General features: G+C 43.2%; 5 protein-coding genes across 5 annotated transcripts in view; all 5 read left to right on the top strand.

Annotated features, from left to right (window-relative positions):
• The window catches only part of LOC309340606 (zinc finger and SCAN domain-containing protein 12-like), a gene marked incomplete at its 3' end in the record, with an annotated part of 85,473 nt that extends 74,984 nt beyond the window's left edge, over nucleotides 1–10,489 (top strand). The window contains exons 2-5 of the mRNA XM_081859491.1: nucleotides 5,215–5,706; nucleotides 8,128–8,209; nucleotides 9,762–9,844; nucleotides 10,370–10,489. Coding sequence (XP_081715617.1) covers nucleotides 5,305–5,706; nucleotides 8,128–8,209; nucleotides 9,762–9,844; nucleotides 10,370–10,489 — 687 coding nt within the window. The 5' untranslated portion in view covers nucleotides 5,215–5,304. The remainder of the gene's footprint in view (nucleotides 1–5,214; nucleotides 5,707–8,127; nucleotides 8,210–9,761; nucleotides 9,845–10,369) is intronic.
• LOC309341064 (uncharacterized protein) overlaps nucleotides 1–12,407 on the top strand; it is a 74,853-nt gene extending 62,446 nt beyond the window's left edge. Inside the window, exon 2 of the mRNA XM_081860511.1 lies at nucleotides 10,617–12,407. Within this exon, the coding sequence (XP_081716637.1) occupies nucleotides 10,617–12,061 (1,445 nt within the window). The 3' untranslated portion in view covers nucleotides 12,062–12,407. The remainder of the gene's footprint in view (nucleotides 1–10,616) is intronic.
• Nucleotides 1–22,600, top strand: part of LOC309340985 (uncharacterized protein) — a 129,957-nt gene that overhangs the window by 72,288 nt on the left and 35,069 nt on the right. The window lies entirely within an intron of this gene.
• The window catches only part of LOC309341132 (uncharacterized protein), a 53,085-nt gene that overhangs the window by 20,489 nt on the left and 9,996 nt on the right, over nucleotides 1–22,600 (top strand). The gene's annotated exons all lie outside the window — the stretch shown is intronic.
• LOC309340605 (zinc finger and SCAN domain-containing protein 12-like) overlaps nucleotides 21,181–22,600 on the top strand; it is a gene marked incomplete at its 3' end in the record, with an annotated part of 77,158 nt that continues 75,738 nt past the window's right edge. The window contains exon 1 of the mRNA XM_081859490.1: nucleotides 21,181–21,251. The remainder of the gene's footprint in view (nucleotides 21,252–22,600) is intronic.

The following is a 22,600-nucleotide window of genomic DNA, read 5'->3' as shown; positions in this document are numbered from 1 at the left end:
TGGGGTAAGAACGAATGATAAAAGTTAATAAGTCCCAGGAATGACTGCAACTCCGTCTTGTTCTGTGGTCGTGGTGCCTCGATGATGGCCTTAATCTTAGCATCTGTGGGGTGGATGCCTGATGCATCAATTTTAAACCCCAAGAATTCCACAGTTGGCACCTCAAAACTGCATTTTTCCTTTTTTAGTTGCAACCCTGCCACCTTGAACTTGAGCAACACTGCATGGACACAAGCAACCAGTTCCTGTGGGTCTTTTCCAGCAATCAAAACGTCATCAAAAAATGGCAAGACCCCCGGCAGACCTCTTAACAGGCGTTCCATGAGCCCTTGAAAAATCCCTGGGGCCACACAAACTCCAAATTGTAATCTGTTAACTCTGAACGCCCCTTTATGTGTGACAATAGTCTGTGCTTCCGCTGATTGTGGGGTTACTGGCAGCTGTTGGTAAGCTTGTGCCAGGTCAATTTTGGCGAACACCTTGCCCCCAGCCAGTTTAGCCAACAGATGTGATACGACTGGAATGGGGTATGAGTTTCCCCTGAGTGCCTTATTGATAGTACATTTGTAATCAGCACAGATCCTGACTTCCCCATTTGCTTTAAGGGGCGTGACGGGTGAGAGAACTCCCTGCTTGACCAATTTATCCAGCTCTGCTTCGACCTTGGGTTGCAGTGCAAATGGCACTCGCCTTGGTTTGAGTCGGATTGGGGCCACCCCAGGGTCCAATTCGAAGTCAACTGGGGGCCCTTTATAACAACCCAGTTTTCCATTAAAGAGACCAGCAAATTCTTTGCATAATGCCTCGCTCATCTCAGGGCAGGTTTGGATTGAATTAAGCCCTGATATACTCAGTCCCAGGGTGGGAAACCAGTCAGTGCCCAGGAGACTGGGGCGACTGCCCTTCGCAATCACCAGTTTGAGTACTGCCTGTTTGTCCCGGAACTGTACTCTCACGGCACACATTCCCATGACATGGATGCGGCCCGCTGAGTATGACTGCAAAGTTGCCGGGAAGGGCTCCAGAGGGGGCAACTTACCCCTGGGGAAGAATGTCCTCGCGGTCTGGTCTGACACGATAGTGAATCCAGATCCGGAGTCCACCTCCATGTCGCACAGCTGACCCTCAATCTTCACCTTGACGTGTGCCTTGCCTTGCGCTGGAAACTGCACGACCCTCCCGTTGATCTCCGTTATGTAGTGGCAGTCCTTTAGAACATGGTTTGCTGTGGCCGATCTGCGATGCTCCAGTCTAGGTGCTCCTGTCGCTCCCAACGCCGCCGATCTACAGACCCTGGCGATGTGACCTGTCTTTCCGCACGTCCGGCACATAGCATCCCGGAAACGACAACTCTTCCGCTCATGGTTTCCGCCACAACCAGGGCACCTGCCTCGGTGATCTTTGTGCACTGTGTAGGCCTGACGCACTGACTCGACCCCACGGACTGGGCTCTGGCTCGGAGTAGCCTCTAGCTCGTCCATGGCATGCGCAACTTCTGTCTGTGGCTTAGGGACCCTGCGACTGGCATCAAACTCCTCTCTTTCATAATTCTCCGTGGCGGTGGCCTCCTTCAAGGCTGAAGCAAGGGTAACCTCTTCTTTAGCCACGATGCGTCTTCTGGCTTTCTTGCTGCTCAGACCACCGACAAACTGATCCAGGAGAGTCTCTTCCAGATCTTGGAAGTCGCAGTGCTGAGCGAGCTTCCGCAGTTCAGCTAGAAATGCAGATACAGACTCCCCAGCACGCTGCTGCCTCTTATGAAACTCCATCCGCCGGGCCATCTTGGTCTCAGTAGGCGCTAAATGGCTTGTTAGGCAGGCAAGAATATCTTTGAGAGATGTCTCACTTAGCTTCGCTGGGGCAAGCAATGCCTTGGCCAGCTTGAAGGTCTCAGGCCCACAGTAGCTCAGGAATGTGGCCCTTCTTTTGCTGGCATCGGTGATCCCTTGAGCCTCCGCAAAGAACTCATTCAACGTAGTCTTCCCACGTGTGGGGCTCTGATGGCTGGAAGGGCTCCAATACCCTTGGACTCTCCATTGTCCTGTGGGCAGGGTCATCTTCTCAGCTGGCCAGTGAGTCTTGTTCTTAGCTACAATCCGGACTCTGAGGCAGGGCTGCGTTTAACCGCTCCTCAGCATTCCGGATCCCACCTTCGTCGCCAGTTGTTGTGACGTGGGGTTTGTGATTTCAGCTCTCTTGACATATTATGCTGGAGACAGTTCTCTAGTAACACTTCTTTATTAAAGCAACAAGACTGAAGACTGAGGAGGGGAGAGCTACATTTATAGGGACAGGGAACCAGCTAGAAAGGATACATTTTGGAGGGAACAATATCAGGCAATCACAGTCCTGCCTTTTGGAGGCAACCAATAAGACAGAGGATCCAAATACAGCAGCTTAAATGAACCAATAGTAGCTGTACCCTCTGGAACCAAAAGGCAGTTACTTTACCCTAATGCAAATACAGACAATAATAATACAGATATAAAATCCTTTGACTCAATACACAACAGCGACACAGGTAGACTTTGGAACTCCCTGCCTGCAGTTCTTTTTTATCCCTCTTTTTGGTGCCTGCAAAAATAAATAAATGTGTTTAGGCAAGCCCATCCAGATATTTAAAATGTGGACATGTATTTTAATCTGATTCTCAGCAAACGGTTCATTTGTAATTATTTTTAAATATTTTAAATAGTTGTGTGTATCTTCTTTTACTGATGAAAAAAAATCTGTATGTGTGTGTGGGGTGTGTGTGTGAAACTGGGAACCCCCTGGCCTTGCTATGTCTCTGGAGCTGGAGTTGCAGAATTGGTCCTTTTCCCTGCAAGCTGCTCCTCCGCTTTCAGGCCAAGGGAGGGAGATGCTCAGAGTCCAGCCAAGAGCCTCACCCCCAAAAGGATATCTGGGCATGGGCGGAGCCGGGGGGGGCAGCTGCCCCCCCCAAATGCATAAGAAATAATAGAAATCTGAGGTTCTGCCAAGCGAGAGAGGGCTGATGGGGGGACTCGGCTTCGCAAGGGTTAAAGGGAAGTGAGCTGCCTTCCTAGAGAGGCCAGGAAGCAAGGGGGGGCCAGGTCCTCCAGAGCCAGGGCCCCTCCCTCCCCAGTCCTTTCCTGCAAGGAAGGGGGGGTGTTACTTTGTGTCTCTCCTGCAAGGGCTGCCTCGCTCTCTCCTCCTGGGATCTGGTGAGTCTCCTCTCTCTCCCCCCAGAGGGTGCAGGGGGGGAGGGGGACGGGGGGGCCTGATCTGCTTCTAAAGGGGGGGGGACCCCAAGTCAGGGAGGAGGAGAGGGTCCTGCCAGGGAGGGGCCAGGGCTGCCACGCTCTCCTTCCTGCAGATCAGAGGATCCCTGACTCCCACGAAATCTCCCTTCTTCACACAAAGGAGTCCCTGGGACTTGAACTCTGTGTGACGTCGCTCAGCCTCATTGCGCAACAGAGGAAACATGTGCAAATGGTTTTCCAAAGCTGGACGAGGAGGTGGACTAGCCCCCCCCCAAAAAAAAAAGGTGGGAGAGAAAGGAGAGGAGTAAAGAGAGGGATCCCAGCCCAGAGTCTGGCTGCTGCATTGGGGACCAGTTTCCCAGTGTCTCCCAGTGTCTCCCAGGGCAGCCCCCCACGGAGGCCACTGCAGCAATCCCCTCGCACCCAGAGCAGGGCATCCCAGGACCACATCCTCTCTGTCCCAAAGGGATTGGTGCTGGAAAAGCAGCCGGAACTGGGCGCTGCTACTCACCGAGCCTCCTGGGACCTGGACATCAATGTCTCTCTGTGTGTTAAGCTATCTAACTGAATAACAATACTAAATTACCCTCCTAAATTTCAAGGGAGATGTATTTGGCCCCGTCCACTTGACTCTCTGGGGTTGGCGAGATACATTCCTGGCCCTTGGAGCGAAGAAAAAGGGACCCCACCCAGGAGTCTGTCTGGAAAACAGCAGAGAGTCCAAGTGCAAGAAAAGGAGACAAGCTGGGGAGTGGGGGTGGGGGGAGAGCAACTCCTGAGGACCCCCAGGTGAGGACCCCCACTACAGCCAAGCATCCATTTTCCACAAGATACAAATGACTCCCTTCTCAGTCAGTTCTGACTTCATGCATTGACTGGAAGGCAGGAGCAACCAGGCTGATTCATCTCCCAGAAATCCCTTCAGTTGCCTCCACATTTTGCATTGCAATCTTTCTTCTAGGGGAGCTAGAGGCTGCTGCTTCTTCCTCCTCCTCCTCTTTCTTCTTCCTCCTCTTTCTCCTCCTCCTCCTCCTCCTCCTCCTCCTCCTCTTTCTTCTCCTTTTTAAAAAGGCCCTTTCCACCTGGCCTAGGGGGTGAGGCCCAGAGTCACCCTGCCCTACTGTGTTAAATATCTATTCTGTAGTTGACCTCCTTTCTTCCAATGGTTTTATTTCTATTTTATTGATATTGTGAGATGTGAAACTGCAGTCAAGTACAATATTCCTACAGTGGACACATTAGCGGAAGTTTTCTACCACTCAGGAGAAGACTTCCTGTGTCCTCCTGAGCTGGGACAGACTTCCACTCCATGTGACTTGAAGAGGGTGCAGTCTGTTGTACTAGCATGGAGGAGCACACGGCCTCCATGTTCTGATCAGTGTGTCTTCTCCATTTTGTATGTTGCTGTGTGTTTGGAGAAGTGACTCCTTAGTCGCAGTCAGTTGGGACTAACTTCTTTATGGAATAGTTCTAGTTGTTATGTAACCTAAGCCTGCCTTCAGGGATATGTCTGTGAACATGAATGAATCTGTGAGTAAACTACTTTTATATTAACGTGAATCAGATTATTGTGCTTATTAATTTAAGAGGGATTGGAAGGGATTTTACCAGGAAGGAATTTTTAATAGTAAGACTCAGATGAGTCAGCAAGAAGCTGAGCGCTGCGTAATCTAAAAAAGGGGGATGTATGGAACTCTGCTAGAATATGGAACTTCCTAGTGCATGTTAGGAAGGATATCATTCAATAATATATCTTCTTCTAACTCCCCAATTATCCCCACAGATTTAATATGCTGTAAACCGCTTTGAGATTTATTGTTAAAATATAAAGTGTTATAGAAATTTAAATAAATAAAATAGCTCATGGTTTGGGCTGTGGTGCAGTCCAGCCCTGGTTCCCTCCAAGACTCATCCATGCTTGCTCTGGGATCCTTTTTTTTCTCCTGATATTAGACAGCTTTTGTAACTGAACAATGTATTTGCTTTGTAGGATTTCTAGCGCCTCTCCTTAAGACAGACAGAACTTGGCAGAAGACCAAAGGGTTCCTTCCGATCTCTCAGAGGCTTCCTGAGAGCACAGATGGATGAGCAAGATTCAGCTGGCCCTGGAACAGGAAGGGGGCATGGCATCCAAACCGGGAGCAGTGGGGGATTCTGGGAAAACTCTGTGCAGAAGATCCTGGGTGAGGAGGACACCCTCTGCTCAGAGGTGCAGAGCCAGCAGGTGAGGCAGTTCTGCTGCCAGGAGGCCAAAGGACCTCGAGAGGTTTGCAGCCGACTCTACCACCTTTGCCATCAGTGGCTGAAGCCAGAAAGGCACACGAAAGCTGAGATGCTGGATCTTGTGATCTTGGAGCAGTTCCTGGCTGTCCTTCCGCTGGAGATGGAGAGCTGGGTGAGGGACTGTGGAGCGGAGACCAGTTCCCAGGCGGTGGCCCTGGCCGAAGGTTTCCTCCTGAGTCAGGCAGAGGAGAGAAAGCAGGTGAGAGAGACTTTTCTCCGGATACTCCCAAGGCCTCCAAACAGGACAGAAAACATCCCATCATGCTCTTCTGATGGCTCATTTTTTTCCCCCTGGGAAGGCATCCATGGAATGAGATCTGTCACCCTTGAAGCTGTTGGCCCTGACATCCATTTTTTAATCCTTCTCCCCATTCTCTCTCTCTCTTTTTTATAATCATGTTTTATTAATTTTCCATACAATCATTCCACAATACAATTTCTATTAAACTTTTCAATTTTTGACTTCCTTCGGCTTTTCTGTCAATCATTCGAATTTAGTTTCTTTAAATACACATTTCCAAATTTTTATATTGCCTTTATACCTTCCCCCCTCTTACATTTTACTTTTTTACAATATTTCTTATTTTATCACAGAGCTTCTCTAAATGCCACTAACGTTATTTCATTATCACTTAAACATTCCCAATAATCTGTTAATTTTCCCCAGTCCTCGATGAACTTTTGATCTCGTTGATATCTGATCTTCCCAGTCAGTTTATCAAGTTCTGCATAGTCCATCAGCTTCGTTCTCCATTCCTCCAACCTTGGTAATTGTTCTTGTTTCCATTTCTGAGCCAATAATATTCTTGCCGCTGTTACTGCATATTGAAAGATTTTATGGTCCTTTCTATTCATTTCGTTGCCTACAATTCCTTAGAGAAAAGCCTCTGGTTTCTTAACAAATGTATATTTCAACATTTTTTTAATTCATTATATATTAACTCCCAGAAGCTTTTCACTTTCTTACATTCCCACCACATATGAAAAAATGTACCATCTGTTTCTTTACATTTCCAACACTTCTTACATGTTTTGTACATTCTTGCAAGTTTTACTGGTGTAATATACCATCTATACATCATTTTCATACTATTTTCCTTTAATGCAGTACATGCAGTAAATTTGATACTTTCATTCCATAGTTTTATCCAATCATTAAATTGTATATTATGTCCGATATCTTTGGCCCATTTTATCATAACTGATTTAACTTCTTCATCTTTTGTATGCCATTCCAACAATATCTTATACATTTTGGATAGGATTTTATATTCACTACTTATTATATCTGTTTGAAATTTAGAGTCCTTCTCTGCATATCCATATTCTTTAAAATCTTTTTTAAACATTTCGTTTATCTGAAAATAATGCAACCAATCGTACACAGATTCTTTCACTTCTTCATATGGTTTCATTTTCCATTTCCCCCCTTCTTTCATAATCAAATTTCCATATGTAATCCAATTCTTTCTCATATTAGTTTTTTTAACAGACATAACCTCTAACGGAGACAACCAGTGTGGAGTTTTTGGTTCGAGTAGGTTTTTATACCTCTCCCATACTTCTGTTAACGATCCTCGGAAAATGTGGTTTTCAAAACTTCTATGGATTTTCTTCTTTCCCACCCATAGATACGCGTGCCATCCAAATCTATTATTATCAAATCCTTCCAAATCTAACAGTTCTGTATTTTCTAGTTTTATCCATTCCTTTAACCAACAGAGACACGAGGCTTCATAGTACAATTTCAAGTCTGGCAGGGCGAAGCCTCCTCTTTCCTTTGCGTCAGTTAGTAACTTAAATTGAATTCTTGGCTTCTTTCCCTGCCCTACCTTGAAATAACTCTTTGCCATTCTTTAAATACCCCGGTCCCCTTGATTATTGGAATCGTTTGATACAGAAATAATAATTTTGGTAGTACGCTCATCTTTATCATTGAAATCCTTCCCCAAAATGACAATTTCATTCGTCCCCACACCTCCAGATCTTTCTTTATCCCATTCCACACTGGTATGTAATTATTCTGATATAAATCTATGTTTTTGGGGGGTTATCCAAATTCCCAAATATTTCACCTTTTTCACCACCTCTATGCCAACTTGTTGCTGTATATTCTCTATCTTATCTTGATCCATATTCTTAACAATTATTTTAGTCTTCTTCTTATTCAGTATAAATCCTGCTATTTGGCCAAATCTTTCTACCTCCATAAGTATATTTTTCACACTTTCCAATGGCTCTTCCACCGTTATGACCAGATCATCGGCATAGGCTTTCACCTTATATTCATTCCGGCCTACTGTAACCACTTTTATTGTCTCATTTTCTCTTAATGATTTTAGAAGAAGCTCCAGTACCATGATGAATAACAATGGTGAGAGTGGACATCCCTGTCGCGTACCTTTGGATATCCCTATTTCCTCCATAATCACGTTATTTACAATTAGTTTTGCTTTTTGCTCAGTGTAGATTGCTTTTATTCCATTGAGAAATCCCTTCCCCACCTCCATATATTCTAGGCTTTTTAACATAAAGTCCCAAGAAATGTTATCAAAGGCCTTTTCTGCTTCCACAAATATTAGCACCCCATTCTCTCTTTTGAATCCTTTTTCTTTTTCAGGGAAAGGATCTCTTTGCAGAAATGGGCCAGATTTCTTCTGAGGCAGAGAGGCCTCCGTTGAACACCAGAGAGAGGCCACTGGGTAAGAAGGGAGGAGGTTTTTCTCTGTTTAGTCTCATTCTGTTCGTTTTCCAACTCATCTGTGGGTTCTTTTCATCTTTTGTTGGGGGAGATAGTGGGACCAAGAGCCCAGAGGAGGGGAGATATATTTCGGCACAACTAACATCTGAAATGCACCCAAACATCCAAATGCACTCAGCAGGCGAGAATTTCTCAAATGCCCGTCTGTAGTTTAGGTGCACTGATTCACCTCATAGAATCATAGTTGGAATAGACCACAAGGGCCATCGAGTCCAACCCCCTGCCAAGCAGGAAACACCACCAGAGCACTCCTGACATATGGTTGTCAAGCCTCTGCTTAAAGACCTCCAAAGAAGGAGACTCTACCACACTCCTTGGCAGCAAATTCCACTGTCAAACAGCTCTTACTGTCAGGAAGTTCTTCCTAATGTTTAGGTGGAATCTTCTTTCTTGTAGTTTGGATCCATTGCTCCGTGTCCGCTTCTCTGGAGCAGCAGAAAACAACCTTTCTCCCTCCTCTATGTGACATCCTTTTATATATTTGAACATGGCTATCATATCACCCCTTAACCTCCTCTTCTCCAGGCTAAACATGCCCAGCTCCCTTAGCCGTTCCTCATAAGGCATCGTTTCCAGGCCTTTGACCATTTTGGTTGCCCTCCTCTGGACACGTTCCAGTTTGTCAGTGTCCTTCTTGAACTGTGGTGCCCAGAACTGGACACAGTACTCCAGGTGAGGTCTGACCAGAGCAGAATACAGTGGCACTATTACTTCCCTTGATCTAGATGCTATACTCCTATTGATGCAGCCCAGAATTGCATTGGCTTTTTTAGCTGCCGCGTCACACTGTTGGCTCATGTCAAGTTTGTGGTCAACCAAGACTCCTAGATCCTTTTCACATGTACTGCTCTCAAGCCAGGTGTCACCCATCTTGTATTTGTGCCTCTCTTTTTTTTTTTGCCCAAGTGCAATACTTTACATTTCTCCCTGTTAAAATTCATCTTGTTTGTTTTGGCCCAGTTCTCTAATCTGTCAAGGTCATTTTGAAGTGTGATCCTGTCCTCTGGGGTGTTAGCCACCCCTCCAAGTTTGGTGTCATCTGCAAATTTGATCAGGATGCCCTTGAGTCCATCATCCAAGTCGTTGATAAAGATGTTGAATAAGACCGGGCCCAAGACAGAACCCTGTGACACCCCACTAGTCACTCTTCTCCAGGATGAAGAGGAACCATTGATGAGCACCCTTTGGGTTCGGTCAGTCAGCCAGTTACAAATCCACTGAGTGGTAGCATAGTCAAGACCGTATTTTACCAGCTTCTTTACAAGAATATCATGGGGCACCTTGTCGAATGCCTTACTGAAATCAAGGTAGGCTACATCCACTGCGTTCCCTTCATCTACCAGGCTTGTAATTCTGTCAAAAAACGAGATCAGGTTAGTCTGACATGACTTATTTTTGAGAAATCCATGCTGACTATTGGTGATCACAGCATTCCTTTCTAGGTGAGAGAAGCAGGCACTCTGGGCCTCCCCCTTACCTTTTTCCTCTTGCAGGTGACACAGTGATACTGGCTAGACCTCTTCATCCATCTCTGAATGGGGAAAGAATGGAAGCAGCGGCTGTGGAACCAGATCAGGTCAGGGGAACCTGCCTTGTGGGGACAGAGGTCAAGGGGTGGAAGAATGTCCTAGCTCAAGGAGTGGTGGTGAACAACAGTGTTGTCTCAGAGGAGGACATTTCCCTTCTTCTTTTAGGTTCCAGTGTGTTTTGAAGATGTTGCTGTTGGTTTCACGGATGAGGAATGGGAGTTGCTGGATCCTGACCAGAGAGCTCTGCATAAGGACGTCATGGAGGAGAATCGTGGGATTGTGGCCTCTCTCAGTATGTGACGAACCTCATATATTTTCACAGAACTCAGCAGCGCCCCCTACAACACCAGATATCACAATCCCCCCCCCAAAAAAAAACCTTGAACAGTAAATTACTGTTTTTTCTGTGAATGTTCTTCCTCCAGTTGCGGCTTATTAAAGAAGGATCAGCCTGGTCTGAACTCCCCAGACCCTTTTAAGTATAAATGTCAGAGTTGTTAGGGAAGTTGACGTAGCTTCTGTCAGGTTTTCTGTTTTTGTTTTTCCTCCCGTCAGTCTTTGGTTGTCCAAAGAGAAGACTGACATTGCAAACGGAGGGATGCCATGATGGAGCCAAAGAAAATCCATTTGAGAGAAGAGCCAGGCTTGTCGAATCACAGGTTCCCCTAAGGATGTCGGTTGATCCCCGTTAATTAATGCACCCAACCCTTCAGAAAACCACCCATCTAACCCACTTGTGTTATTCCTCGATTACCAGAGTTAACAATCATTCTTCATGAATTTCTCCCTGAGGCACTAATCCATTTCTCTTCATTGCAGATACTGATGGACTGGAAATTAAGAACATGGATGACCATGATAAAATCCCCACAATGGAGAAGCTGAATAAATATCTTGAAAGTGGAAAAAGTTCCTATTCCACTTGCCATCAAAGAAATCCCATTGGGAAGAAACCATATCCGTGTGTGGAATGTGGAAAGAGCTTCATGAAGAGCTCCTCTCTCACTTTCCATCAGAGAATTCATACAGGGGAGAAACCCTATCAGCGTGTGGAATGTGGAAAGAGCTTAAGTCGGAGCACCAATCTCACTTCACATCAGAGAATTCATACACGAGAGAAACCATATCAGTGTGTGGAATGTGGAAAGAGCTTCAGTCAGAGCGCCAATCTCACGTCCCATCAGAGAATTCATACAGGGGAGAAACCTTATCAGTGTGTGGAATGTGGAAAGAGCTTCAATCAGAGCTCCTCTCTCACTTACCATCGGAGAATTCATACAGGGGAGAAACCTTATCAGTGTGTGGAATGTGGAAAGAGCTTCAATCAGAGCTCCTCTCTCACTTACCATCGGAGAATTCATACAGGGGAGAAACCCTATCAGTGTGTGGAATGTGGAAAGAGCTTCATGAAGAGCTCCTCTCTCACTTCCCATCAGAGAATTCATACAGGGGAGAAACCCTATCAGTGTGTGGAATGTGGAAAGAGCTTCAGTCAGAGGTCCAGTCTCACTTCCCATCAAAGAATTCATACAGGGGAGAAACGCTATAAGTGTGTAGAATGTGGAAAGAGCTTCATGAAGAGCTCCTCTCTCACTTCCCATCAAAGAATTCATACAGGGGAGAAACCCTATCAATGTGTGGAATGTGGAAAGAGCTTCAGTCACAGCCACAATCTCACTTCGCATCAAGTAATTCATACAGGGAAGAAACCCTATCAATGCTTTGAATGTGGAAAGGGCTTCTGTCACAGCCACAGTCTCACTTCCCATCAAGTGATTCATACAGGGAAGAAACCCTATCAGTGTGGGCAATGTGGAAAGAGCTTCAGTCAGAGCACCAATCTCACTTCCCATCAGAGAATTCATACAGGGGAGAAACCCTATCAATGCTTTGAATGTGGAAAGAGCTTCAGTCACAGCCAGTGTCTCACTTCCCATCAAAGAATTCATACAGGGGAAAAACCCTATCAGTGTGGGCAATGTGGAAAGAGCTTCAGTCAGAGCACCAATCTCACTTCCCATCAGAGAATTCATACAGGGGAGAAACCCTATCAATGCTTTGAATGTGGAAAGAGCTTCAATCAGAGCTCCATTCTCACTTCCCATCAAAGAATTCATACAGAAGAGAAACCCTATCAGTGCGTGGAATGTGGAAAGAGCTTCAGGAGGAGCTCCAATCTCACTTCCCATCAAAGAATTCATACGAAGAGTGGAAAACTCTTCATTATACAATTTTCAGCGCTAGGGAAAAACACACCAGTTTAAACAGGCCTTTGGCTGATTGACATCTAATGCCCTATTTAAATGTGGTGGGGAGTTGGGGGTTACAGGTTTTGGGCTGTGTGTTTTGTGTTTTCATTGTGTGATTTTATGTTGTAACCGTCCTGTGATCTGTGAGTGTAGGGAATGGGAGCCAGCTCTTAGAGTCTGAGGGGTCTTTGCCCCCCAAAAAGATATTTGAGGGGGCCACCCCCCCAGTTCATAGGAACAGCCATTCAAATGGCATGCTTGCACCGCATCCTCTGACTGTTTAACTGAGGCGGGGCTTACTAAACCCCTCCTATATTTTATTCAAGTTGGCACCCCTGCTATAGGGCGCTATAGAAATGAAATAAATATAATAACACCATCTTGATCGCCTTCATCTGCACATGTTCCAGCTTGACAATATCCTTCGTATTATCATCATTTTAAAAAAATTATGTGCCTATCATCTGAGGATTTCACGGTGTTTCACAACATAAACAGACAAGTTGAATGCAGGGCTTTCTCAAAAACAAGTTAAGCCCGATAAATCTCTCTTTTTCATTTCTTTTTTTGGATGCAGTTACAAACTTTGTTGATCAGGGGACTGCTATGAACATACTGCATCTTGATTTTAGTAAGGCTGTTGACAAAGTCCCCTGTGATGAGACTTCCGGCGGATCGCGAAGTGAAAGCAAGTGGGATCTCTTGCTCGCAGGAGTATCCAGCTATCGGGAGAGAAAAGGGGGGTCTGCAAGGGCGCCGCAGCCTCCCAAACACTCTTGGAAGGGGATCCAAGAGGCAGGGGTCCCAGCTCTGCCGTAAAAATTCTCCTCCGGCCACCAAGTAACCCCCTTTTTGGAGGTGACGAGTGTGGAGGGGTTGAGACGTCGGCAGCGGGAAGCCATTTCTATCTCTCCTTAGCGAAGCCCCGGGCTTGCGCACAATGCGATCCATTCTCAAACAAGAAGAAAACGAATTGGGATTTTTATGCTTGGATTCGGATAAATTTGGACTAATTTGGACTAATTCGTGGTGGCAAGGTGCTAAAAAGGAGGTCAGCCTTGCCGGGAATCTGATTTTAACACAAGAAGAATTCGCGGAACGGAAAGACTGTAAGTTACGACAAGCGGCAAAGTTTCTTTAAGGATATTACGAGATATTTGTGGGGGGAAGCCTCTCCAAAAGATTGACTTCGTAAGAAGTAAGGGAGAGGAGTGTGGAGTGTGTAGAAGCATTTATAAACAGTACCGGAGAATTCTCTGTGAGTGGGGGAAGGAGAAAGGAAGACAGCGAGATTACTTTCACTTTTTTAAAAAACTGCGTAGTTAAGCTACGGACCCTGAGGCATTGATGTGGAACGATATAAATAAGTGCAACTCAAGTAATATAAGAGATTTAAGACGATAGACACCTAACCTCTTTATTTTTTGGTTTTTTCTGTTGGGATACTTAAGGACTCTGAGACTGTAAAGCCTTTATTTTTCATATAAAGCAGACTCTCCCCTCCTCGTGTGTTTGAAGTTATACGCAAGGGATACAAAGCGCCATTTTGTTGCCAAAGAAGAATACTCTGGTGGCTATTTAGTTACCAGGGAAAAGAACTTCATCTACCCCAGAACAGTGGACACATTCGGGCTTACTCTTCCTTGTTTTTGCTCCCTCTTCATTTTTTGTTTTTTTGCCGTTTTGCTTTTTTGCCTTTTCTCTTTTTCGACGGGTTTTTTGGGGGGTTCCCCCTCTACATTCTCTACTCGGAATTTGGGCTTTGGATTTGGGATTTTGGAACGTTGAAACTTGGATTACTGGATTAAAAGGATATGATTTGTGAAAGAGACTGTTGGAAAGATTGAAGAAAGATTTTGGTTACTGTTTTAATTTAAAATTCGCAACAAATCCCTGGGATTTAGCCAAGCAAGTGGCAAGAAGATATTGGAGGGCCTCTCAATTTATTCTGCTGCTGTTTATTAACAAATTGATTAACTCTTCTCTCTACCAGAATTCAATGTACTCTGATTTCATCTAGGGGGTGATAGATAGATATGAAAACTATAGGATTGACATTAAATTTAAGGATTTTATTTTGGTTTTATATTGAACAAAAACAGTGTAAGAAATGTTTGGAGGAAGTTGATTTATTTGCTGAACTGTTGATATCTACTAGGTGGTGGGAAAACAAATTATTGGCTGTTTTTTGGTTGTCTTAATTTTCGTTATTTCTAAGAAAGTTACAAAGGAGAGGAGAAGGTAAAAATGTCGCACACTCAGAAAAAGACTGAAGGAGCAACACCAGGAGAGAGAAAGAGTTCGAAACAAGAACCTGATTGGAAAGCAGATATCGTAAGGATGTTTTCAGAACTTAAGACGGATATAAAAAGTAGTGAGAAAAATCTTGAAAGTAAACTGGGTCAGATGGAAACTAAATTAGAACAAATGGACAATAAAATTGACTTAACAGTGAATGAACTGAAAGACCAGATGAAAGAAATTGTTAAAAAAAATACTGAAATTGTCAAAAGAACACAGAATTTGGAAGAAGGAATGAAAAGGACAAAATTAGAGATGAGAGAGGTCCGAAAGGAAGAGGAAAAAATCAGGGCAGAAATGTCGGAAGTGAATAGAACGCAGGAAGAAATCTGGGACGCGGTTGCGATGAACGAACTTCGGCAACGGGAATTTAATTTGAGATTAAGATCTGTACCAGAAACCCAAGGAGAAAAGATTAAAGAAAAATTGACAGCAGAAATTGCCCAATGGTTGGATATGGAAATTGTAGAAGTGGAGAAAACGATACAAAATGCCTTCAGGATAAAAATAAGAACGACCAAAGCCAAAAAGTTTCCTGGTGATTGTTTGATTATTTTTGAAGATAAGGAAATGAGAGACCTGATTTTACAAAAAAACAGAGAAAAACGTCTAAACATTGATGGGAATTATATAATTATTTTTAAAGACGTGCCGGTGAGGTTGTTGAAAAAGAGAGATCGATACAGACAATTAGTACAAACACTGAAGAAAAACGGCATAGAATTCAAGTGGGAATTTCCAGAAGGAGTGACATTTACATACAAAGGGAAGAGGCACAGATTGACAAAATCAGAAGATGTGGAAAAAAATTTCAGAAGATACAGAGAACTGACCAGAGAAGGAGAGGTTGCAGAAGGGGCAGGAGCACGAGGTGATGAGGGAGATTCATTGGAGTTGGAAGAGGAGGAAGAACGAAGTAGAAAGGAAAAAAGAAGAGGAAGAGGAGAGAAAAAGGATGAAGACGAGGAAAGTGAAGAAGATAAAGAAGAGAAAGAGAAGTCATAAGAGGGGGAAAATATATAATTTAATAGGCAGACATCATGGCTTTAAAATTATGGACATGGAATACAAATGGACTGAATGAAAGGAAAAAAAGGAATAAAGTGGTACAATATTTAAAACAGAAGAATTTGGATATCATTTGTTTACAAGAGACTCACGTTAAAAGAGCACATAGGAAAATTTTGGTTAATAAGAAATTGGGAAATGAATTTATTTCATCGGATAAAAGCAAGAAGAGAGGGGTGGTATTGTATATTAAAAGCAAATTAGAGGCACAACAATTATTCAAAGACGAAGAAGGAAGGATCATAGCAGTTCAAGTCAATTGGCAAGGAGAAAAATTAATAATTATTGGAGTTTATGCACCAAATGGAAGTAAAGCTGAATTCTTTAAAGGACTGGAGGAGAAGCTATTTGAATACCTGGACCAGAAAATAATAATAATGGGAGATCTGAATGGGGTGGTTTCAATGGAAATGGATAGACTGCGGGCTAAAGGCAAATCAAAAGAAGGGAAACTACCAAAAACCTTTTTTGATATGGCGGAAAACTGCAATTTGGTGGACATTTGGAGACTGAGGCACCCGCTAGAAAAACAATTTACTTTTTATTCAGATGTAAATCAAGCGATGTCCCGAATTGACCAGATTTGGGTTTCTGGTGAATTAACTACAAGAATATTGAAGATTGAGATTCAACCCAAAGTATTATCAGACCACAACGCGGTTAAAGCCATTCTAAAAGGGAATGAAGAAAGATCTTTCAGATGGAGACTAAACGAAAACCTTCTGGATGATCAAAAAATTGTGGACAGGGCTAAGAAATGTTTGACGGACTATTTTGTGAATAACTCTAACAAAGGAACGAAAATGAGTACGGTTTGGGACGCCAGCAAAGCTGTAATGAGGGGATTTTTTATTCAACAAAACTCAATCAAAAATAGAATGAGAGAAAAAGGGAAGAATGAAATTTTAAAACAAATAATGGAAAATGAAAAGAAACTGACTACAAGACCAAATGATGAGAGGGCTAAACAGAGTATAAAAATGCTTCAGACACAATTTGCAATGATAATCAATAAAGAAGTGGAATGGAACATAAAAAGGATGAAGTAAAAGAACTTTGAATTCGCAAATAAATCTGGAAAATGGCTTGCGTGGCAAATTAAAAAAAGGAAGGAGCAAAGTACGATTTATAAAATCAAAATAGAAGAACAAGAGATAGAGAATCCGAAGGGAATAAGGAAAGGATTTGTGGACTTTTATAAAGATCTATATAAAAGAAAAGAGAAGCTTAATATTAAGACAATAGAAGAATATTTGAAGAAGAAAAAGGTGCAAAAAATATCAGAAAGTAACAAAAACAAATTGAATGAACCAACAGGATTGGAAGAGATTTCAAGGGCAATAAAGGATCTAAAAAGTGGAAAGGCACCAGGACCGGATGGATTCAGTGCAAGATATTATAAAGAAATGAAACACATCCTACTTGTACCGCTGAAAGAAGTAATGAATAAGATATTGGAAAAAGGAGAAATACCTGAAACATGGAAAGAAGCATACATAACGTTAATTCCCAAACAAGATTCAGATCTAATGCAAGTCAAAAACTATAGGCCAATCTCATTATTGAATAATGATTATAAAATGTTCGCAAATATTCTAGCAAACAGGTTGAAAAAGGTATTAAATGAAATGATACATAAGGATCAAGCAGGATTCCTTCCTGGCAGACAAATGAAAGACAACATAAGAAATGTAATTAATATAATTGAATATTTGTCTAGCGGGAAGGAAAAACAAGCTATGCTAATTTTTGTGGACGCTGAGAAGGCCTTTGATAATATCTTTTGGGAATTTATGTTAAAGAATTTAGAACATATGGATGTGGGCCAATCTTTTTTGAGTGGTATACAGGCGATATATTCAGAACAGAGAGCAAAATTAATTGTAAAAAATGTTATAACAGAAAATATCGCCATCACGAAGGGTACAAGACAAGGATGTCCGTTGTCACCGCTGTTATTCATATCGGTTCTGGAGGTTTTTCTAAGAACAATAAGAAACAACGAAAAGATAAAAGGTGTAACAGTGGGTGGTAATCAATATAAGGTTAAGGCCTTTGCTGATGACTTAGTTATAACTATAGAAGATCCCATACAGAGTGTTCAAGAGGTGTTAGAAGAAATTGAGCATTTTGGTCAGGTGTCAGGCTTTAAATTAAATAGGAAAAAAACCAAAATAATGGTTAAAATTTTAGATCAAGAAGTGATAGAAGAAATACAGCAACAAACAGAAATGAAAGTGGTTAAAAAAGTAAAATATTTAGGGATTACGTTAACTCCCAGGAATATTGACCTATTTCAAAACAACTATGTACCTACTTGGAACAAAATCAAATGTGATTTAGATGTATGGACAAGGATGAGACTATCGTTATGGGGAAGAATCGCAACGATAAAAATGAGCGTGCTACGGAAAATGTTGTTTTTGTTTCAAACAATACCAATAATTAAAGGTGTGAAAATATTTAAAGAATGGCAAAGAACAGTGTCAAGATATATCTGGCAGGGCAAAAAGCCCAGAATTAAATTTAAGATATTGACAGATGTAAAAGAAAGAGGAGGCTTTGCCCTGCCAGATTTAAAGTTATATTATGAAGCTTCTTGTCTTTGCTGGTTAAAAGAATGGATAAAATTAGAGAACACAGAATTGTTGGACTTAGAAGGATATGACAATAGATTTGGGTGGCATGCGTATTTATGGTGTGATAAGAACAGAGTGCACAAAGGTTTTGGAAATCATATTTTTAGAGGAACGTTAATTGAAGTGTGGAACAGGTACAAAAATCTATTAGAGCCTAAAACTCCAATGTGGCTATCGCCATTGGAAATAATGAGTACGAAAGGGGTCAATATGACAGGGAATTGGGCCACATATGAAAATTTGATAATTAAAGAAGGAGATAAGTGGAATCTGAAACCATATGAAGAGGTTAAAGAAAAGGTGAATGTTTGGTTGCAATATTTCCAATTGAATGCAATGTTTAAAAAAGAGATGTGAGAAAAAGGTTTCTTAGGGAAAAAAATCGAGGTTTCAGCAAGAAATCTTGAATAGTGATGTAAAAATATTGTCAAAAATGTATAAATTATTACTTGAATGGCACACAAAAGATGAAGAAGTAAAAACGGTTATGATTCAGTGGGCCACAATATACAATTAGAGGAGTGGATTAAACTTTGGAAAGAGGGAATGAAATTCACCGCATGTACTACGATAAAGGAAAATGTTATGAAAATGATATACAGATGGTATATAACTCCTGTGAAACTTGGAAAGATGTTTAAAGTTAGTAATAAATGTTGGAAGTGTCAAGAGAAAGAAGGGACATTTTATCACATGTGGTGGGAATGTAAGAAAGTGAAATGCTTTTGGGAAATGATTTATAATGAGATGAAAAAAATGTTGAGATACACTTTTGTAAAGAAACCAGAAGCATTTTTACTTGGTATAGTAGGGAATGATGTTGAAAAGAAAGATGTGAAGTTATTTAGATATGCAGTAACAGCAGCCAGAATTTTGTTGGCCCAAAGGTGGAAACAGGAAGAAATGCCAATGAGGGAAGAATGGAGAATAAAACTGATGGAGTACGCAGAAATGGACAAATTAACTGGGAAAATTCGAAACCAACGCGATCAGAGATTCACCGAGGACTGGAACAAATTTACAGAGTATATGAAAACTGTGTGTGATAAGGAAATAACGCTTGTTGGATTTCAAGAAGCTCTGTGAAAAAATAAACTGGAATGTCGCTTAAAAGAGAAGATAAAATAGGGATTGTCAAAGTGCAACATAAATGTATGAAATGTGAGAAGTTGTGATAAATATGAAAATTGTCAGATGGGCTGATGGAAGTCAAAAAGAATGTATAAGTTAAATTGGATGTTAAATTATAAATGGATTGGTTATTGGAAATTTGAATAAAAATTAATTTCAAAAGAAAAAGACAAAGTCCCCTGTGATATTTATGCGAAGAAGCTGTTAAAATGAGGCTGAATGAGGTAACTGTTAGGTGGATTTGACTGACAGAACTCAAAGAGGACTCCTTCGTGGTTCCTCCTCATCCTGGGGAAAAGTGACAAGAGGGGGGCTGCAGGGTTCAGTCCTGGGCTCATTGTTGTACAACGTCTTTATAAATGACTTGGATGAAGGAACTGAGGAGATGCTTATCACATTTGCAGTGTGGCAGAAGGCAGAAGGCAGAATCAGTTCAAGGGCAGGAATAGTACCAATTTATTCTGCCTTGGTCAGGCCCCACCTAGAATATTGTGTTCAATTCTGGGCACTACAATTTAAGTCACCAGACCCTTCTATATAGTGAGAAGGTGGGGAGGGGTATTACTCAGAAGGGTGGTGGGAATGGGTGATTGGCAGATAGCTGTGATGAGCCTGTTGACGACTCTTAACGACTGCAATAGGTCTTACAGGAAAAAGCAAGGGGTGAGAAGGTGAAAAATGGCTTTGTCATGTATAATGAGATAAGAATCCAATTCTTTGTTCAGACCAGGTCTGTCCATGGTTTTAAGTTTGGTGATAAGTTGCAATTCAGCAGCTTCTCTTTCCAGTCTACTTTGAGATCTTGTATAGAATGTCCTGGGAGATTGAAGTGTTCTCCTACTGGTTTCTCTGTCTTGTGATTCCAGTTTCTCTGTCTTGTGCTTTTTCCTGTAAGACCCATTGTAGTCGTTAAGAGTCGTCAACAGGCTCATCACAGCTATCTGCCAATCACCCATTCCCACCACCCTTCTGAGTAATACCCCTCCCCACCTTCTCACTATATAGAACCAGGTCTCAGGTTAAGATCAGACCTCCAGAATGAATTAAGTTTGTAACCAGAGGTACCACTGTATTTGTTTCTGTGTGTTCAGCACACATGATTGCAGGTGAGACTGAAAAAAGACTTCCTAGGAAATTCCCTTTGACTGCTTCTGTATTGTTTCAAATGTGACTTCACTTACAGATAAGAACAAATCATATTTATTGCTGACAAATCATACCATCGTCAGCTCAATAATCTCCACCCCAACAAACCCTGTGTTGAACATGAGCAGGTGCTTTCTTCCCATTTCTTAGGTGGAAATAACTGTTAATGGAAAGCAAGAAGGGAGATAGACCCTTTCCCTCAACCTTTGGGGATCTGGGGGGCTTCATTTCACCCCTTAGTCCTGCTCCTGAGAGCTTGGCAGATGTGGAGTATTTGCTCACACACTGCCATGACTTAAAAATGAATCTTCAAAAAAAATAATATTTAAAATGGTATTGCAGTCCTAAAAAGGCTCAAGAAAGCAATTCCTGTAGTAGCTGGCATCTTAGCGAGCCCAGTGCCACTCTGCCAACTGTCTCACTCCCAGCTAACTAATCTGGAAAGTTGTCCTATCATCTCTGCAAGGAATTCAGTGTCCCCTGAATCAGCAATTATGCATTTATGGAAGGGGAAATGACATACTCTTGTATATTAGCATTAAAAGTGTGCATAAGAAAGTATTGCTCATTTATGATGAGCATAGGATTTATTTATTTTGAACTTCGCTTGGTACCTCGGCATTACCAGGGGAGCAGCTTCCCTCTATGTGCATAAAAAATAATAAAAATCTGAGGTTCTGCCAAGCGAGAGAGGGCTGAGCAGGACGGACTCTGCATTGCAAGGGTTAAAGGGAACCGAGCTGCCTTCCTAGAGAGGACAGGAAGCAAGGGGGGGCCAGGTCCTCCAGAGCCAAGCCCCCTCCCTCCCCCGTCCTTTCATGCAAGGAAGGGGGGGGGGTTTGCTTTGGTGTCTCCCCTGCAAGGGCTGCCTCGCTCTCCCCTCCCGGGATCTGGGAAGTCTCCTCTCTCTCTGGGATCTGGTGGGGGTCCCAGGGCTGCAGCAGGGGAGGGGGCCTGGGGGGCCTGATCTGCTCCTGCAGGGGGGAGACCCCCAAGTCAGGGAGGAGGAGAGGGTCCTGCCAGGGAGGGGCCAGGGCTGCCACGCTCTCCTTCCTGCAGATCAGAGGATCCCAAACTCATTTGGCCCTCTGCCCCCCCCTTTCAGAAAAACAATGACTCCCCCGAAATCCCCCCTTTTAAAACAAAGGAGTCCCTGGGACTTGAACTCTGTGTGACGTCACTCAGCCTCATTGCGCAACAGAGGAAACATCTGCAAATGGTTTTCCAAAGCTGGACGAGGAGGTGGACACTAGCCCCCCCCAAAAAAAAAGGTGGGAGAGAGATGCCAGGAATAAAGAGAGGGATCCCAGCCCAGAGTCTGGCTGCTGCATTGGGGACCAGTTTCCCAGTGTCTCCCAGTGTCTCCCAGGGCAGCCCCCCACGGAGGCCACTGCAGCAATCCCCTCGCACCCAGAGCAGGGCATCCCAGGACCACATCCTCTCTGTCCCAAAGGGATTCTTGCTGGCAAAGCAGCTGAGCCAGAAATGGGCACTGCTACTCACTGAGGCTCCAGGGACCTTGGCGTCAATGGCTGTGTGTGCGTTAATAATAATAATAATAATAATAATAATAATAATAATAATAATAGATTACCTGCCTAAATTGCAAGGGATATGTCTTTGGCCCCACCCACTTGGCCCTCAGGGGGTTGGCCTGATACATACCTGGCCCTCAGAGCAAAGAAAAATGGACCCCACCCCAGGAGACTGTCTGGATAGCGGCAGAGAGTCCAAGTGCAAGAAAAGGAGACAGAAGGAGGGGAGTGGGGGTGGGGAGAACAGCTCCTGAGGACCCCCAGGTGAGGACCCCCACTAGAGCCAAACATCCATTATTCAAAAGATACAAATGACTCCCTTGTCAGTCAGTTCTGACTTCATGCATTGACTGGAAGGCAGGAGAAACCAGGCTGATCCATCTCCCAGAAATCCCTTCACTTCCCTCCACATTTTGCATTGCAATCTTCCTTCTAGGAGAGCTAGAGGCTGCTTCTTCCTCCTCTTCCTCCTCCTCCTCCTCCTCTTTCTTCTTCCTCCTCTTCCTCCTCCTCCTCTTTCTTCTTTGCTGCCAAGCAGTGTGGTGGAGTCTCCTTCTTTGGAGGTCTTTAAGCAGAGGCTTGACAACCATATGTCAGGAGTGCTCTGATGTTGTTTCCTGCTTGGCAGGGCGTTGGACTCCATGGCCCTTGTGGTCTCTTCCAACTATATGATTCTATGATTCCCCTTTTTAGAAAGGTCCTTTCCACCTGGCCTAGGGGGTGAAGCCCAGACT

Source organism: Podarcis erhardii (genome assembly GCF_964252035.2).
Source record: "Podarcis erhardii genome assembly, chromosome: 4".
NCBI classification, from domain to species: Eukaryota; Metazoa; Chordata; class Lepidosauria; order Squamata; family Lacertidae; genus Podarcis; species Podarcis erhardii.
The sequence above is the reverse complement of the archived record's forward strand: the minus strand, read 5'-3'. Positions and strand labels throughout refer to the sequence as shown.